This window comes from Esox lucius, chromosome 4, assembly GCF_011004845.1.
Source record: "Esox lucius isolate fEsoLuc1 chromosome 4, fEsoLuc1.pri, whole genome shotgun sequence".
NCBI classification, from domain to species: Eukaryota; Metazoa; Chordata; class Actinopteri; order Esociformes; family Esocidae; genus Esox; species Esox lucius.
This window is the reverse complement of record NC_047572.1, coordinates 14,880,213-14,900,095: the sequence shown is the minus strand read 5'-3', so window position 1 is coordinate 14,900,095 and position 19,883 is coordinate 14,880,213. Positions and strand designations below refer to the sequence as shown.

Genomic DNA, 19,883 nt, shown 5'->3' with positions numbered 1-19,883 from the left:
TTGTCTATGGATTTGAAGTAAATAGTTTAATCTTCAATAAGTCCTCCAACCCATTTATACTCTGATTCATAGGCGGTCTTAAAGTAGGATCAGCCTCTACTAGTAGGCAGTCAGTCTTCTGACTGACACAGGCATGCTTTCCTCTCCCAATCACTTAACTGCAACACATCAACAAGCTGAGCCAGCCTGTAAATCACATTCAATGGGCTTAGTTTTACTTGACCATCAGAGACGCAGTAAAGACTAGTATTGATCTAGTCTGGTTAACCTGTCTGACTAAGTAGAGAACAAGATTCATGGATGTGCTGCCTTTAAGTCTGACTGTCAGTACATCAGTACGCCTGTTTATTTGTCTGTTAACAGTAGACGGAGCCCTGTGGATGACTAGGAGTGGGCCGTGCCATCTGGTTCTGAGTGGCCATAAGAGAGCAGCGTTCAATGAAGGAAGGGTTTGCACTCCAATGTTGTCACCACCCTCTACTAGTTCCCAGACAACCAGATGTTCCATTTTGGAGGGATAAGGAAAAAGTGAGCCTGTGACATTTCAGTTTTTGTAGATTAACAAGCTGGCACTCTCCCCTCCCCATTCATTTGGTTGGTGGAAAAGAGTAGAAGAAGACAAATTCATCCAACACTTTTTCTTCTTCTTGTCAATACCAGTACTATCAGGTGTCTCCTTAAAGGGGCACTTCAGAATCCTGCCTCTTAACCACTGTTTCCCAATCCTGGTCCTGGGGACCCAGAGAGGTGCACCTTTTTGTGTTGGCCCTAGCACTCACTCACCTGATTCAAATGAAAGACTTGATGATAGGTTGATTACGTCAATCAGGTATGTAGGTGGTAGGGCAACATTTGAAACAGGTGTGTGCACCCCTTTGGGTCCCCAGGACCAGGTTTGGGAAACAGTGCTCAAAACAATAACATGACTTGTCTCCTCCTCATCTTCCCTTACCGAACGAGACTGGTATAGTACTAGCTAGTCCAGGATGGTTTAAGGTTGAAAGGATAGTACTGCACATGTCTAAAGTGAGTATATGGAAATTACAAGTCATTGCAAACTGACAGATGGACCAGTGTGAATGTTAAATAGGGAGTATGTCAGTCACTTAATTTTGTAGAAAAATATTATTAGAAATATTACCTTGAAACATTAACAGCCAATGTCTACCGGTCATTTTGCTCATCATGCTAGTAATGCAGTTAACATCTAACAAATTGCCCTTTTAATACCTGCTACATCATGTCTTATAGGCATTAACTGCATATAATAAGCTAATGTATATAGATAGATATATATTAGCTTACAGCACCACCTTCTGGCATAGACTAACATTACATGTGAAAATGCAAAAAAACAGACAAGAAGCCCAGCTGAGCTGCTTTAAAGATACCTGATTCAAACACTTTGGCTTTGTTTACACAGTCAGACTCATTACCTTTGGGTTTTTCACAAATAAGTCGGCCTTCCTAAATGCAGTAGTATGCACACACACACACACCGATGCACATGAACACACACACACACACAATCTTTATGGGGAAACAAGAAGTATTTCCAATGAAAATCCTATCTTCCCAAACCATTAAGCCAAAACGGAAGAACCTAACCACACCTAACTCCAACCCTTAACCTTTAACCTAACCCCAATTGGAACATTTTGCCTAAAATGACTCTTAAACAGAACCTGACTTTTTGTCATGGAGACCAGTAAAAGGTCCCCACAAAACTGAATTTTCCATATCAAACTATTCTTGTCTGGATTTTCAAGTCAATACCATGTGAACACACACACAGGTCAAGCCATGACCCTCCACTGAGTCAACCAATTATATACATTTCTGCCTTCAGGACAAATGTGCCTACAAGTCATGTTTGAGTAATTGGAACTGCAACATGCCCCCGCCATGGGGCTCATGTGATCGAGGCACCGCATCTCTTTTGTGCTTTCAGAATTTCATACATAAACATGGAAAGGTGTAGCACATTATATGACACTTGCATGTGTTTGTCAAATCTCCAGACTTGACACATGTACAAGATGAAATAACTTAGTAAGCAAGTTGGTAGGGGTGAAGGGTTTGGGATTCATGGACAGTACTGAAAGGAGACATTGATATAGCGACATTATTATATTTGATCAGGTCGGAGCAATTTGGATGTCTTTTTCATTTGCTTTAACATTTCCATCTTTCTGCCTATTGGTGCATAGCAGGAAATAAAAGCAGCAATCAACAAAAGAACCATTAAACAATGAGTTGTTGAATGAACTCAATTGACATTGCAATAAAATAATTTTAGCATGTAGAGCAGGTAACCTACTGCTTGAGTCACATCATCTAGCATCATTTGTATGAAAAACTATTGCATCACAATATCAGACAGTATATGTGAATTTAACCATGTTATAAGTGTTACTGCTATAGTTAATGGTTCCATGCCCATTCTAATCATTGTGTTTCTATGGCTAGAACACTGAGCCTGGCGAGCCCCTGGCCTGCACTTCCTCAATACTAATGATCAACAACACAAAGTGTCACCATGACAACACTAGACTAGTCCCAGACATGCTTTTCTCCCCGATCTCACCATTCGACCTGTTCAGAGAGAGGGGCATGGAGAAAGAGAGAGAATGAAAAAAGAGGGTAAGAAAGAAAGAGACAGAACAGTCAGAGCTATGTGTTGATGCCAAGTCTGACTTTCACTTCCTCCAGAAAACGACTCCTTTCTTCCAAAATCTGCACTCTCATCTGTCTCTCATCCTACACCTCTATTCATCTCTGTCCTCACTTCGCTCTCTCCCCCTCACCTCTCAATTCAATTCAAAGGGGGAGAAAGTTCTTCCTCTCCCTCTACATCTTGCAGTGTCTTTGCCCTCTCTTTCTCTCTTGGCCTCAAAATCACCCCAGTGTGCAAAAATAGTACATGTGCAAAATGTAAAATGCAAGTGAAATATACTCAATTGTACACAACATACATTTTCTGACAAATGTATTCCAAATAATGTCTAGCAGATAGTGTGGTTATCAAGTGTTCTGCCAGCAACCAAAAGGTCACATTGAGTCATCAATGTAAAAATTAAAGAGAACTTGTCAGTGTGCCCTTGAGCAAGGCACATAACCCACATTTCTTCTGTATGTCACTGCATAAAAGCATCTGCTAAATGGCTATAATGTACATTTCTGAATGCATGTTTCACAAAAAAAACATCCTAAAATGCATCCATAAAATATTTTCGGATGCGACTGCAATTGAAAAAGCTCATTAAGCAAATCTCCCCTTCCCCATTCCCCACTGAATCACTAGTACTGTAAATTAGCCTGACTCTATGTCCTGTCGTAAAATCCCTGCACAGCCTCTCCACACACCACATCATTAAATGACAAAGAGGCAGTTCACCATACAGAGATGAAGCTTAGTCCAGGACTAAAAATACATTCCCAAGGAAATATTCCATTGTTCTTGATTTCTAGTCCAGGACTTGGTTTAATTTGTGACAAGGAAACCCTGGAACTGTGTCTGGATATGAGTCATAGAGGTGGCACTGATATAAATGGGGTACACTTCGCTTATAGGAATCACAAAGACAGATGATGGCATTAGCACACTTTATGAACAGAAAGTACTGTAAAATTAAGGAACTTAATGAATATTAAGGAATTTTTCTAATGGCCACAACCTTTTTATTTGGTTTGGGTTTCTCCTTTATCTCCTTGCTCATCTATTTCTCCTTCTCCCTTTCTCCTCTATGTCTCTCTCACTTCATTCAAGATTTTGAAGAGTGTTTGACTAACCCAAAAAGGGCAGGATTTTACATGAGTAAGCTTAGAATTTTAGGAAAGACCCCTTTTATAGAACTAATCCTTCACACCTGCCTGTGAATGCATGTTACAGATGATGAGCTAATAATCGTAATCTGATTTCCACTCAGTCACGCCAAGATAATCCTTAAATCCTTTTTGCTGTTCTTATTTCTACAGTGATAAACAGCAGAGCAACATGGAGAGAGAAAGGGGGAGACCGTCACAGTTAGAGAGCAAGACAGACAGAGAGAAATGTGTGTGAGGTGAGAAGGTTTTGTAAAATTGTTAAGGAAGATGATAAAAGTACATAACAAAACAAAAATACCACAGTACAGTGAATAAGTGTTCCCTCAATATTTACATTTTTGCTTTTTTTTTTTTACACGTAAGAATATTACAGATAATCAGCCAAAACCTAGCATTAAAGAAAGGGGAACTTTATGGAAAGAAACACTGAAGATGTGTTTTCTTTCTGTATTTTAAATCACTCCAAATGACTTAATTCAAACACTGGAATTGAGCATATTAAATTCTTAAGTCCTGATGAGTCATGACAAAGTCTTCCAGGTCCGTTTTGGCAAATTGTATTTGACTTTTTGAACATTATGCGACCTGTTATGTCTGGGGAAAACCAAACACTGCATTCCACATTCTCATCACTGTATCAAGGATGGTGATGGTTTTGGGAAGTTTCAGGGATTCTAAGCAGCATAAAACCTCTACTCAGAACATCCTAAAAGAGAATGTCTGGCAATCCAGTGTGAGCTGAACCTGAAGAGCACCTGGGCCACACAGCAAGACAATAATCCAAAACAGAAAAGCAGGTCAACATCAGAAGGATGGCAGATGGCTTAGTTGTTAGAGTGCGGGGCCAGTGCTTCTAATAAAAAGATGGCTTGTTGAATATGGAGGACGAAACCTGGACCATTATTAGAAATAAATAAATAGATGCACAAATAAATAAGAAAATAATGTAATTATTTAATTAAATTAAATGCACAGGTTAATAAATAAATGAGCCAAGAAATCCAAGAATGATAACCAAAGTAATAAATGTATTCAATTACATTTAACTATTATCTAATAATCACATCACATGCATTTCTTAATTTATTTATTCAGTATTTATTTTTCCAATGTGATATTGAGGGGGTGTCAATCAAATATTTTTGGGTGCGTAATTAACACGATTGCTTGATCAATGTCACTGTGTGTTGCTTGCTCGATTAATTTGTCCTGGATCTGAGCTTCTCAGGTGATGTACCTTCAAGCCCACTGGTAAATGCGTGGGTACTAACATTAGCTTATTCCAGACATCAGAGCTAACTTTAGTTCACATCTGCTACAACCGGGTGCCTCACTGATATGTCAATTTAAACAAACCATTCACCATGAAAACTAAGCAGCTGTCGGCTCCCGTTAAACTCGTTTTCTAACTCCATCCCAGCTGCGGTAATGTCAGCTTGCAAAACACTTTCTGGGTTGCCAAAAGAGAAAGCACGGGTTCGGTGACTTTTCAATTTCATACAGCTTCTCCAGCACATTTACTTGAGTTACTAATTCTTATTAATACAGTTCTTGCATATCTATAATTTAAAACAAATATGTCGGACTCCCTTGCCGCCGGAGGAATGCATGCCAACAACCACGATGGGTACCTGAAAATCGGATATTGAGAAATGTCCCCACAAGGGCCATTGTAACACAGCCCTGGTCTCCTACACAGGAACTGGCCATTTAAATTCAGAGGCAAGCGGTACAAGGTAGCCCTGAGGTGTGAACACATGTAGGGTTCATACAGGTTCTTCCCTCATGAGGTTCACCTCTTAAAATAGTATCATGCAATTTAAGGGAATAAAATGACTTACTGACATGGAGTGTGTGCTCCAACAAGAACTGCACACAACAACCAGGATGCAATCCTGCCCTGTAGTGGACATATCTATCTCCACCTGGCTGTAAACAGCCGTAAAAATAGTACCTGCAGTTAGGATTCGTCTATCAGTCTGGCATTCATATCTGTGAATTACAACAAAACAATAGAGCTGAAACATAGTATGTATGTCATTTCGTGATAATGGCTATGATAAACTGCATCATAAATATGAATGTACTTGCTTATATATTTAGACACACCATATCATATTTCAGCATCATATCTGCCTAGAACAGATCCCTGTAATTGATGTGATCTAGCCACTTTTAAACCAAAACAATTGGGATCCAGAAGTATCCTAGCTTAACTAACTAGTTAGTCAACTCAGCTTAAACCACGCATATGATTCACCATGTTTCTTAATTTATAACTCAGGTTACACCTATGGGTTACATCGTTTGGCATCAAGCTAGCTATCTAGTAGACAGCCTGTTCTGGAACACAACATGTCATTCAACTGGCCATCTGAACCGCCTGTAAAACAAAGTTAGCTACAGCCGGCATCTGGCGGTCTAACACAACAGTTTTGGATCTGTTTCAAGTTAGCTAGCTAGTTTGACACTCAGTAACGTACACTTACCATGTTTTTGTGGTCAACTCATTTCCAATCCAACCAGGTCGACTGCTCTTTGCCTATTCCAGTCTTTCGTTTCGGTCATCTTTGGATATGAATTTAAAAGCAGGCTGTAGGCAGGTGCTAACGTAACCCCTGCCCCTGGGTGAACCTAAGGGAGTTAATGGCTCAGTGCTGCAAACGTCAGCTGGCGGAGCTATCGGCTATCGGCTGCACCAGGGCCCGCGGTGGGTGGTGGGACCGTGCCTGGCCTCTATAATACAGTTGCGCTCATAAGTTTGCATACCCTGGCAGAAATTGTGAAATTTTGGCATTGATTTTGAAAATATGACTGATCATGCAAAATATTGTCTTTTATTTAAGGATAGTGATCATATGAAGCCATTTATTATCACATAGTTGTTTGGCTCCTTTTTAAATCATAATGATAACAGAAATCACCCAAATGGCCCTGATCAAAAAGTTTACATACCCTTGAATGTTTGCCCTTGTTACAGACACACAAGGTGACACACACAGGTGAAAATGGCAATTAAATGTGAATTTCCCACACCTGTAGCTTTTTAAATTGCAGTTAATGTCTGTGTATAAAAAGTCAATTTGTTTGTTAGCTCTCACGTGGATGCACTGAGCCGGGTAGATACTGAGCCATGGGGATCAGAAAAGAACTGTCAAAAGACCTGCATAACAAGGTGATGGCAAGATGAATGCAGCATGATATCAGGAAATACTGGCAGACAATTTGCATTCTTCTGTTCGAAAGCGGCGCATTGGAAGCTCTTGGACTTTCCAGCACAACAGTGACACTAAGCACAAGGCCAAGTTGACCCTCCAGTGGTAACAGGTGAAGGTTCTGGAGTGGCCATTACAGTCTCCTGACCTTAATATCATCACACCACTCTGGGGAGATCTCAAATATGCAGTTCATGCAATATGACCAAAGACTTTGCATGACATGGAGGCATTTTGCCAAGACAAATGGGCTACACCACCTGCAGGAATTCGGGGCCTCATAGACAACTATTACAAAAGACTGCACACTGTCATTGATGCTAAAGGGGGCAATACACAGTATTAAGAACTAAGGATATTTTTCTTTGTTGCAATGTTTTGCTTCATGATTGTGCCAATCTGTTATGACCTATATATATTCATTTCATTTAATTTTATTCATATCCATCTATTCATGAGTGTATTCATTTATTTATATATTTCTCTGTTTATTTATTTATTAATTTCTGTATTTGCCAATTAATGTGTGTATTTATAATAATGGCAAATTTGGTCCTCCATAGATTATGGCAATATAGCACACTATGGCAAATGTCAAAGTAAACAATTTTACTTGGCGTAAGGTTGGTACTGTGTCTTTTCAGCATTTAGCAGTTTTTAGTATAAAATCTTGAAATAAATAAAAATGTAGTCTACATTCTAAGCACAGCAATGTACATCCTGCATGGGCTAAACCCCAATGCAAGAAAGGGTAATGATTGGGAATACATATTTTGCTAAATGCAATGCAGAAAGACGGATTAGAATGGTCAAGGCAGCTACTCGGAAAGTGCTCTCATCTTCCATGGACATTAATGACAGATTCCTTTTAGTTTTATGAAAGCAAATCCAAAGCAAATGCTAGCACTTTGAAAATGAATTACTTTTTGGAGGAGTGTAATCTCTCCTCCCTGAATCTTATTGAAATAAGAGTGAACTCTGCTTGTGAGAATATACAGTGGTTAGACCATTTCTCTTCAATATTTTCTCAGAAAATTTGCCAACTGTATCTTGGGAGTGATGGTACAATAGTATACTCCTTGTTATAGGACCAACTTAAACATAACATTTAGCAGAACACTCACAATTTGCTCCCAAGTGAAAAGAGTTATTGCCATTGAGACAGTGTTCCTCTTTCAGTTTCTATATCTACTCCATAATCTCCCCATATTCACAATTAGGTCATTTTAAGAATGAACTCTGAATTCAATCCATTTATCTGGGACTAAACCTTAAATTATAAGTCACATAGCCTACTATTTGAATGGTGTTTAAAAATGTGTCCAACTTCAGGCAAACATATTGCTGATACTGTAGTAATAGCTCTGTATGTGGTGCTGAGAAGTAGGACCGGACCATACTGTCTATAATAATGACTCAGCACTAGGCCACCTCCCAAACAGCCCTATTTTCCTCAGTAGTGTGCCAACTTTGACCAGATCCCCTAAATAGGGCAGTATGTAGGCAATAGGCTGCCCATTAGGACGCAACCCTGGGGAATAAATTCAGAGGCTCACGGACCAGAGCGGAGAGTGTGTGTGTATGTGTGTTATCACACATCCCAACGCTGTTGCGTTATCTTGACAGACAGACACTTCACGGATCAAACCACATCTCACACAAACAAACACACACTACGCACACCCAAACACGCACAGTCACACACTGCCTGGCAACACACTGCCTGTCGCTCCCTGTAAGTCCCGAACCTACACCGAGTTGCCACACCCTCACACACACCCACACGTTCCTATAGACTGTCCCGTAAGTGAAGTCGGTCACACTGGCACGTCTCTCATCTGTGCTCTAGATAAACACACACATAGAAGACACAGACGGGCAACAGGCCAGCTAAACGTTTATAAAATACATTGTCCACGGACATGGCTGCTGCGGCGCAACACACATGCACACACATACACACCCTCAGGAGAACGCCTCTCAGTGGAGGCTGGGTGGGATGGGACAGACAGGGGTATGGAGCCTTTCAGGAAGGTGGAGAACATAAATGAATGTCCATGCCTGTGTTTGAGAATGAGTCTAACAGACAGACAGATGGGTGGACAGACGGATGGACTAATTTCCTGACTGACTGAACCACCAAGTCAGTGTATATTACAGTACATGTGTGATTTGCAAGGCAGACAGTTTTCCCTCTCTGTAATATATAGGTCACATTCATTCTGAAGGTTTCTCTCCCAGGCTCTCCATGACTGGGCCCTGAGGGACTGTGTGTGCCTCAAGCCCATTTGTGTGTGTGTGCGTGTGTGTGCGTTATGTATGTAAGCGTGTGAGTGTGTGTGTCTGTGTGTGTGGGGGGGGGGGGAGTGGTGCTGTAAGGTTAAATAATGTAGTATCTCAGCCTCAGTAAACGCCAGTAACACACACTGTGGCTTTTTGAGCAATTCAGCATACAAAACTACACACCAAGTGCAGGGTAGGGGGTTACCCACTTTTTACCAATCGAATATTTCACAACTATACTCTCATACCCAAACCCAGTGACAGCTAGCTCTCTTGTTCCCTCCCTCTCTCTTTCTCCCTCCATCTCTTCCTCTCAGTCTCCCTCCCGCCCAGAGATCATGAAGTGTTCTCTATGACAGTGAGTGACAAAGAGAGAAAGAGGGAGAGGCAAGAGCAAAGGCCAGAGGGAGCTGGCGAGGGGATACAGCTCAGTTGGTACAGCATGGTATTTACAACACCAGGGTTGTGGGTCGATTCCCACAGGGGGCCCATATGGAGAGGAAAATAAATCGTTGTGAAGAGGAGTGTCTGCTAAATGACTTAAAAGATAGGGGGGAGAGAGAGAGACTGACAGAGGCAGAGAAGGAAATGGAAAGGGACAGAATACACAAGTGGTCCAGTCAAATATGCACTGGTGGGCAGAAGCACAACGTGTATGTACAATATTGACACAAACAAGGTCAGCTGGCCTCGATGATCGAGTCACACACACATTCGGTAACAAGTCAACTCCTTCAGTGACCTCCCTATCTGCCCTACATTCAGAACAGCCCTGTCTGCTGTGCTTTAGGTTAGGATGCTCATGAAAGCAGACAGATCAACAAGAGAACAAAAACGTCACACTGTTTTAATTGAATTAACTGAGACATTCTGGTTTAGTAATAATGTTTCTTCAAGCTTGCAATATGATCAGCCTTCTTAGGATGTTTTGTCATCACAACAAAACATCCTAAGGCGATCTGCTAAATTGTCTTTCCACTACACAGCAGAACTTCCTTGAGACACCCTAGATTTACAACAGAATGGTCCCAAAGTGCAGACTCGATGTTCACTTTTGGAATCAGTCGTCCTGCTCTAGCTACATCAGACTGATGGGTAAAACCACAGACAAGACACAGGTAGCATCTATGATAGGTCGCAGAACATCTTATAAAACAGTACATTTTAAGAACAACAGATAAAGCATGCATAGCTCAGAATATTTCCAACAACACACCCGTCTATACCAGAAATCTACCAGACATCTTTACACTCCCCTCTTATACCGATAACAACACACACAGCAGCTGAGAGGCCCTGGTGAGTCTCTACCTACCTTCGGTGTGGCATGTGGAAGACAGGATGGTGGTGGGAGGGCGGAAGAGGTACGGGAGATAACGGGAAAAACATTTCATCTTCTTCTCCGGTTAGAAGGCAGTGCTCCGGTGGTGACTCCACATCCGCACTGCCGCGAGAGACAGACCGGACCGGAGAGGGAGGGAACAAGCTCGTACTGCTCGCGTTATGACCGCATCACTTTCACCCAGACAGACAGACAGTGCAAGCGGACTACAGTCCGGTAACCGGTTATAACCGCGCGCGGGGAGCGGCGGAAAAGTTCGATGTCGGTGACTACGCCGCACCACGTTTTGAACTGCATGGTTTAATTTCATTCGGTGCCGCGACTGGTAAGGGCGGCAGGACGAGAGGTTATTTCGACTCATTTTCTTAGTAATGTTATGCCTTTCTGATGCGTGGGGGTCCATGGAGGCGCAGGGGGCTGGGGAGCTATAGGGGTGTGTGTAGTTATTTAAAATTATGGTTAAAGAGGATCGAGGTACCGCGACTCTGAATGATAAAGTTGTTTAAATAAATAATTTACAGTTTGTTAAATCTAAAACCACCCTCAGGCCTTCTCGGGTTTATCGGTCCAAGTGAAGTAGCCTACAATGAGAAAAGTAAACACATACGTTGAATCAGTTGCGTTCAGTTTTTAAAGTAGCCATTGACCTATTAATGTACATTGATACTGTCGTCAATTACACACATGGTTCAACACAGACTCTTTGATATCTGTAGCGTTTATTTGTTTGTTGTTATTTCATTGAAGGTTGCTGTCACGTGATTTGTAAGCACGTGAATGGTTAACGTTCAGTGCTGCGTGGAATGCGATAGATGTAGTTGGTTAATCTTCAGTAAAATATGTAATAACCCTAGTTGTTGTCTGTGTTGCTTGTATATACATATATGTATATATATATTGGGGAGGCCAATATTCTGGAAGTTGATGGAATTTAAATGTTTTTATTAAGAATTGTATTAAATGTGAAATACAGACATATGTTATTGAGCGATTACCTGATGAAGGACCGAAACGTTGTTCTCATAAAAGGGTTTTGATATTGCAAGTTATATCGATAGTGTGGGGGAGTTCTTGTTCAACACGAGGAACACTGTTTCAATGGCAATAACTCTTTACTTTGGAGCAAATTGGGAGTGTTCTGCTAAATGTTATGTTTAAGTTGGTTCTATAGGGGGTCCAGATGTATAAGAATGGGCTGGTGAGTTATTTTTTACTTCTCCTCAGAGCTATTTTATTACCTACTGCAGGCCATGACTGCTAATACATTTTTAGTTTGTACCAGTGCCTAATGGTTTAATTATATTGTTCATCTGGGAGAAACCTATTTCACATTCAGCACGGCTCACTGAAAGAGATTATTTACTGCATGTTTAAGTTTAAGCAATCCTGCTTCCACAGGCCTTTTCTTGGCGTTCTTTAAAGTCTCTGTAACTCTGTTTCACTGTTTCACTGTAGAAAAACGGACGGCTGCGATCACAGTTCTTGGGTATTGTCCTACCAGTGGTTTTAAATATCTTGCATTTCACAATGATGGAGTCCTATGTGCTCCTGAGAACTTTTAATGCTTTAGCCATTTTTATAACCTTCCCCAGGTCTATGCCACCACACAACCTGGAGGTCAACAGAGTGTTGCATGAACATATTTTTTGCTGTGAAATTCAGTGTGAAGTTGTGGAACGTGATAAAGACAGGTTTGCCTTTCTATATCATGTCCAATCCATTGGATTTGCCACAGGTGGACGACAGTCAAGTTCAGGAGACATCTCAAGGATGATGAAAGGACACAGCATACATTTTGTAGCCAAAAGTATGTGGACACTCCTACTAATTATTGAATTCAGGTGTTTCAGCCACACCCATTTTACTTTCAACTGTCACGTGCCCTTGCAAGTATGCCTGGGTGTCTGAGGGGATCCACAGTGTTGGTTGCAGGAGGGGAAATAGTGTCTAGTGTCATGCCCGTGGGTCAAAATACCTGCACGTAGTACACACCTTTTCAAGAACTCTTACAGCAGACACTCTGAGAGTTCTTAGCAAGACCAAGCTACTATAAATACTACTACTACCGTTACTACTACAAACACCACTAATACCACCATTGTTACCATAACAGCCTAGTGAAACTGACAGCTATTCTTAATTACAATGTAATGCCCCCCTGACTCCTACCCCAGTGTTATAATAGTTCCTCCCTGTTCAGGTGGAGTTCCAGTTGCAGGAGTGCTACTTCGATCCCCTGGTGAAGAAGGAGGCGATGGAGGAGAAGATGAGGAACATCCGAGAGTAGAAGTGTCAAGCGGTCACCTGTAAAAAGGTTGGTTAACCCCCTGGTTCTTGAGTGGAGCTTATTATGTTATTAAATCGGCGTTTATAGCACACCAGTTTATTACAGAGGGAGGAAGTCTTGAGTGGAGATTAAAGCTTAAGTTATTCCTTTAGTGACGCCATTAAGCAGAATGGAAATGTTGGATTTCCAACTGCCTTTTTGTGTTCAGTGCTTACGCTGACTTTCTGTGTGTTCTGATGGTTTCAAAATTATTTATCAAATAGATCACAAGGTTTTACCTCTAGGCCTTTGCATATATTGAAGGGTGTGCCACAGGGATTGGTTCTGGGACCATTCCTCTTTACAATTTACATAAATAACATAGGTATATATATACCCTACTGTATAGACACTACTGTGATTTATTGTTCGGCACACTCTCAAATTCTGGCCCCTTTTCAGTTACAGCTTGCTTTTGATATTGTTCAACAAAGATTTCATCAGTTGATACTTGTTCTAAATGCTGATAAGACAAACTACATGTTGTTTTTAAACTTAAAGAAAAAATTGATAGATCTTCCATTTCTTACTACATTGCATGGTAATGTAATTAAGTCTGTATCTGTATACAAATATCTTGGGATTATAATTGATGACATTCTTTCCTTTATGGCACATATTTTACACTTGGTAAAAGTTGGGTTAAAGTTGGGTTTTTATTTCAGAAATAAGTCCTGATTTTCATATGAGGCAAGAAAGCATCTTGCGTATGCTACCTTGCTGCCTGTATTAGATTATGATGATATCTTGTACATGCATGCCTCTATGTCCTCATTAGTTATGCTTGATACTGTATACCATGGGACTTTGAGGTTTGTTACAAACAAGAGAGTGGGCTGGCCATCACTAGCTCTACGTAGATTATCCCATTGGTACATTTCTATTTACAAGGCCATTCTTGGGAATCTCCCAGTTTATTTATGCTCTTACATTGTCCAACAGACTAATGTGAAATATTGCTTGCGCTCTCATAACTGTGTTTTGTTGACGGATCCTAGGACACTTACTGAAATAGGCAAAACTGTGTTCCAGGGCTGTGTTCCAGGGCTGTGCTGCAGTGCTGTGCACTACAAAAGCTACAAAAGATTCTAAAACTAAATAGTTTAGTGACTATGATGGATTTTAAGTCCAAAATCATGATAGATAGTGAAATTAGTTGCTGTAAATGTTTTGAATCATGATCTTAATTGGAATAATGGTATTTTATGTTTATGTTGTGATTTTATGTACGGTGTCACGGTTGAGAGGCAGGACACGAGGCGCAGAGCAATTGAACATCCTTTTAATGTTCGTCTTGTCAACACAAAATAACAAAAGACAAGTCAAACCATAAACTGAAGGGCAGCAAACACAAAGCTAACTCCAAACAATGACCGAAAGGCAAACAGAACAAATTAAATAGGGTCGCCAATTAGAGACAAGATGCAGCTGGCTCTAATTGGGCTGAACTGCAAAACAGTAACGTAGAGATGCCTCCGCGGTCAGGTCATGACTGTGGCCCCCTGGCGCATAGAGATGCCTAGTGGCCCCCAGCCAGGACCTGACATACTCTTAACCTCTGTTTGCTGCTATTCTTGGCCAGGTTCCTCTTGAAAAAGAGATTGTTCATCTCAGTGTGGCTAACCTGGTTAAATAAAGGTTAAATAAAAAAAATTAAACACACCACCGACTCCCATCTTTTTTTTTTTTACTTGGTTGAAACTCTTAGTCTAAGTGTAAATTACAAAATGGTTTGTAGGGACACCTACTGGTCAACACTTTTATTGTGACATTTACTCAGGTTATTAAACTAAAACTAAAAGTGGGGGGGGGGGAAATCAGTGATCAGAAATATAAATATTAAAAGGGAAATATGTAAATTGCCCTTATTTTTCTGTTCTAATATTTTGTTTATGTTTTTTATTTTTTTAGATTTTTTTTTTGTTTACAAAAGTGAACTTGACACGTGCAGTATATATAGGTCTATAGAAACATGTTCTGATAATTAATGTGTAACAAATAACAATGCTTTCCTTAAAACAACTTATGCTTCCCCTCTTTCTGTCATCGCTGATTGCTATAATAACTCCATATGCCTATGTAGGATCATAGAAAAATATATTGTGAAAAATACTAAGCACGTAATCAATCATGTATTTCTATTTGTCTATGCATTTCTACTCACACAATTTGAGTTCTGTTAAATATGATTTGCATTAACTTTTGACTCCAAATTGTCAGAATTTTGAAATCCCGTTTGAAGTGTTTACTTCTCGCGGTACCCGTGTGTGAACTAATGCGAGCGGAAGTACTTTGAGAGTCTCTTTTCCGCCGGCCATTGAGGAGTTATCGGCAGGGTAAGAATTCCTGGCTGATAATTTCGCTGAAGTTATCAACATCCATCCTATGTAATACCATTTTCTAGGTCCCCACCAGTACATGTACAGACAGATACCCCGGTTATTGTTGTATATTGATCATTATTCAACCTATAATATTTCTAGATTGCTAATTCAAACGTTATCTGGTTTCCTCGGCCGTTGATGGCTAATTCTGAGAATGGCAGGCATGCAGGCTACAGATTGTACTATTCCTAGGTCTTTACAAATGTCTTTGGTGTCACCTTTGATATTCCTTCGTTATTTACGTTGTTAAAAGTGTCCGTATGTGTCTCGTTATTTAGAAGTACCCAACAACGCATTAAAACACCATGTTGCTAATGCTAAATGACCTACCCATGCCGTCTGACTGGTGTTACTGTGAAATATTCACAAACTTTGACAAATTCGAGTCCTGACGTGGAACAATTGCGGAGTTGTCTCGTGTGTTGTGTTGGTGGTAGAATGGTAGAATGTGTTAGCGTAAGTAACTGCGTACTCAATTATGGAACAAGGTCTTGCTATCTGTTTGTATGTAAGCTTGCTACTTGGCTAATGTAGCCGACTACTTTTCGTAACTGTGCAGTACATTTCTTAGGTCTGTACTTGTATGCGTATTTTATTACTGCAAACAGATTATGCTGCTCGTCTTAGATGTTATGTATTTGAAAGGACACTTTGGCTACTTGATTGGTACATTCTTTTAAGGTTTTCTACCGTTTAACCCTGCAGCCATAAACATGAAGCTGAATCCATTTGTGACATCCTCGCGGCGTAAGAACCGCAAGAGGCACTTCAATGCCCCCTCACACATCCGGAGGAAGATCATGTCCTCCCCTCTCTCCAAGGAGCTTCGTCAGAAATACAACGTGAGGTCCATGCCTATCCGCAAAGATGACGAAGTTCAGGTAGGTTGTGACCCATCTCACTTAGTGTTTGTATTGGACTAGTTGCTTTTAGGACTACTCTATACGTTTGCGCACGAGCTAGCTGTTACCCTGGTCCTAGATTTACATAACCTGATTTCAGACCGGCTGTGTTACATTCAGACTGTTGGTCAAATGGATTGTCTTTTTAAGGAAGTGTTTTTGCTGTGCAGGTTGTCCGTGGACACTACAAAGGCCAGCAGATTGGCAAGGTAGTGCAGGTTTACAGAAAAAAATATGTGATCTACATTGAGCGTGTGCAGCGGGAGAAGGCCAATGGAACCACTGTGCACGTTGGCATCCACCCCAGCAAGGTCAGTATGTCTGTACTGTCACACTTGAGTCTAAGGAACTAACTTTCTGAGCAGCTTCTGGTTAGGTACATTTTATTGAGATGGGTAATGTAAACTACAGTGGTATGTTTGTCTTGCCTGATCGGTCATCTGTTAATTTAAAGTTAAGTTTACATGAGCTTTAAGGCTCCATTGTCAAAACGCAGACCCTGCAAAAATGTGTTTTGTATATTTTACATGCATTCCAATTTGACCAACGAACATGGTGCAGTATGTGTTTAAGGATGCTGACAGAAATAGACTTTTGGAATTGTTGTTTTCTTTACATGTTTATAAATCACAGTTTATGGTCAAAACAAGGAACCAGGCAATCCTAGTTCTGCTGGTCTGCGATAAGGGATGTCCCTTATCCCTGGCTGGATTTGATCCACTGTTTTCTATGTGGCAGACTGTCTTTAACCACCATGCTGTTTAAACAGGCAGGTAGTGTTGCACCTGATACATGGGTAGAGATGTGGTGTCTGTCAAACAATTAGTCCAAACTCCACAGTTCTCAAAACCAGTTCCCTACATTATTAGCTTGCATCACACCAACAACTGGAGAAAGTGTTGTTACACCACATTCAACATCTTAAATAAAAGAGATCCCTGTATATAGCTAGCTAAATTACTATAAACAGTTTTGCTTTATGCTAACTACAATGTAGCTACTGATGCTTGTAGCCAGCAACATTTTAGTCTAGCTATAGAGTACCTATAATAAAAAGTGTTACTCTAGGGCTGATTGCGGTCCGGCAAAAAAATCTGAACAATATTATTGATGATGGTAGGGTGCTTATGTGATTTTGAATTGCAAACTCAAAAATGTTGTTTTGTTTCAGAGTTGTGTAATTGTTTGTGATTAGTAGTCATTAAATGACTTCATGGGTTCCAAATATAATGCTAGCTAGTCTTTGAAAGGTTTGAGGAGTGACAAGTGGAATTAAATTAACAATGTTTACTAATCACATGGACATGTAACCTAGCAATAAACATGCAACTCTCACCTTCTCCTGCCACACACTCCCCAGACTGCACAGAGAGTCTGAAAAGAGACTGCATGTAGCTTATGTTTCAACAGACTTTTCAGAATTCCGTTTAACCTTAAGTAGTTAGTGAAACATGAAATTGAATCTTGTGGTCAATGAAGTGACCACATTTCTAGGTCATGTTCAGTTGGAGTTGATGGTGGAATGTTTTAACAAGAACCCATCATGTTTGTTGGACAAGTTGTAACATCAGTTTTAAAAGGTTGTCCGTGGACTGCTTTCAGCCCTTCCCTGTGGGTTTGGCTTTGAGGAAAGCTTCAGTTCAAATCTTTGTTGGTGTTATTGGAAGTCCCTGGTGAGGGGAATCACATCAGATGTGTACTCATCTCTAATCTTAGATATGGAGTGTGGAGGACAACCGACTGGAAGTGGCCTTATACATTGGGGTGTATGCATTCTGCCCAACATGTTTAGTTAGCTGCAAAATAGCTTATTTGCAGTATTGAATACACTATTCGACTTATTGAAGCAAATATTATGGCAGCACGCAGCTATTGTGTGTTTTACACCTGGAAGGGAATGTTGACTATATTAACGGCATTACCTAAACCAGTTAGTTTGTGCCTATTTAATCTTGATCTCACCCCTGCCCTGTCCCGTGTGAAATAGACACTGAACTCGTGTCGCTTCCATTTATTTAATGTTACACTATGACTTTCTTCTTTATAGTAGCCTGGCATCTGCACGCATTTCAGCAAATGTCAAATAATTTTTTTTGTTTATGGCAAGGTTGGACAAAATATCTTTGTAATTTAAAAACGGTCCACATATGATAAAGGTAACTGTCAATTGATTCCTTGACCATAGTTGTCAACTTTGCCTTGTCAATACTGGCTAACTGCAAGTTTTACCCACTGATATAACATTGCAGTTGACAAAGAATTGCTCAGTCTTTACCCAATTTAAAGGATTGTTCTAATCACATATGTCGTTCCTAGGTTGTGATTACCAGGCTAAAGCTTGACAAGGATCGCAAGAAGATCCTGGAGCGCAAGGCTAAGTCTCGTGCTGACGGGAAGGAGAAGGGGAAATACAAGGAGGAAACAATTGAGAAGATGGCGGAGTGAAAATCTTTTTCAAACAATAATAAACTGTTGTAAAAATCTATTTGTCTGTCTTTAATGGACATTTCTGTGACATGTATAGAGATCCTCTTGCTTGTCCAATGATCTGCATCAGGTTTTCCCAAACCTGTCCCCAGAATCTCCATATTTTAGTTCTAACACTGCCAACTCAAGTTAAGCTTAAATGTGAAATATTTGGGGAGAGCTTTGAGAAACCCTGATCTGAAACGAGGCACCCCTGATGATACAGGTGCTGGTCATAAAATTAGAATATCATCAAAAAGTTGATTTATTTCAGTAATTCCATTCAAAAAGTGAAACTTGTATACATTCCAAACAGATTGATATTTCAAGTATTTATTTCTTTTGATTTTGATGATTATAACACAACTAATGAAAACCCCAAATTCAGTATCAGAAAATTTGAATATTGTGAAAAGGTTCAATATTGAAGACTCCCGGTGCCACACTCTAATCAGCTAATAAACCCAAAACACCTGCAACGGCCTTTAAATAGTCTCTCAGTCTAGTTTTGTATACAACACAATCATGGGGAAGACTGCTGACTTGACAGCTGTCCAAAAGATGACCATTGACACCTTGCACAAGGAGGGCAAGACAGAAGGTTATAGCTAAAGAGGCTGGTTGTTCACAGAGCTGTGTCCAAGCACATTAAAAGAGAGGCGAAGGGAAGGTCAAGATGTGGTAGAAAAAAGTGTACAAGCAATAGGGATAACCGCACCCTGGAGAGGATTGTGAAACAAAACCCATTCAAAAATGTGGGGGAGATTCACAAAGAGTGGACTGCATCTGGAGTCAGTGCTTCAAGAACCACCACGCACAGACGTATGCAAGACATGGGTTTCAGTTGTCGAATTCCTTGTGTCAAGCCACTCTTGCACAAGACACAGCGTCAGAAGTGTCTCACCTTTGGAAATCAAGGTCTCAGAGTCTGGAGGAAGAGAGGAGAGGCACAGAATCCACGTTGCTTGAAGTCCAGTGTAAAGTTTCCACAGTCAGTGATGGTTTGGGGTGCCATGTCATCTGCTGGTGTTGGTCCACTGTGTTTTCTGAGGTCCAAGGTCAACGCAGCCGTCTACCAGGAAATTTTAGAGCGCTTCATGCTTCCTGCTGCTGACCAACTTTATGGAGATGCAGATT

The 19,883-nt window shown here is 40.6% G+C and overlaps 2 protein-coding genes across 3 annotated transcripts in view; one reads left to right on the top strand and one right to left on the bottom strand.

Annotated features, from left to right (window-relative positions):
- Positions 1 to 10,993, bottom strand: part of LOC105024420 (serine/threonine-protein phosphatase 2A 55 kDa regulatory subunit B beta isoform) — a 47,559-nt gene extending 36,566 nt beyond the window's left edge. The window contains exon 1 of the mRNA XM_010894356.3: positions 10,642 to 10,993. Coding sequence (XP_010892658.1) covers positions 10,642 to 10,720 — 79 coding nt within the window. The 5' untranslated portion in view covers positions 10,721 to 10,993. The remainder of the gene's footprint in view (positions 1 to 10,641) is intronic.
- rpl26 (ribosomal protein L26) lies at positions 7,168 to 18,765 on the top strand. Of its 2 annotated transcripts, NM_001310981.2 has the most exons (6): positions 7,168 to 7,181; positions 9,033 to 9,037; positions 15,292 to 15,330; positions 16,084 to 16,259; positions 16,451 to 16,591; positions 18,597 to 18,756. In NM_001310981.2, the coding sequence occupies exons 4-6, from the start codon at positions 16,092 to 16,094 to the stop codon at positions 18,723 to 18,725; spliced, it is 438 nt and encodes a 145-aa protein (NP_001297910.1). In that variant the 5' UTR covers positions 7,168 to 7,181; positions 9,033 to 9,037; positions 15,292 to 15,330; positions 16,084 to 16,091; the 3' UTR covers positions 18,726 to 18,756. The 2 variants fall into 2 exon arrangements, with proteins under 2 accessions (NP_001297910.1, XP_028975011.1); XM_029119178.1 differs by lacking the exons at positions 7,168 to 7,181; positions 9,033 to 9,037 and having other exon boundaries at positions 15,247 to 15,330; positions 18,597 to 18,765.
- The last annotated feature ends 1,118 nt before the right edge of the window (positions 18,766 to 19,883 follow it).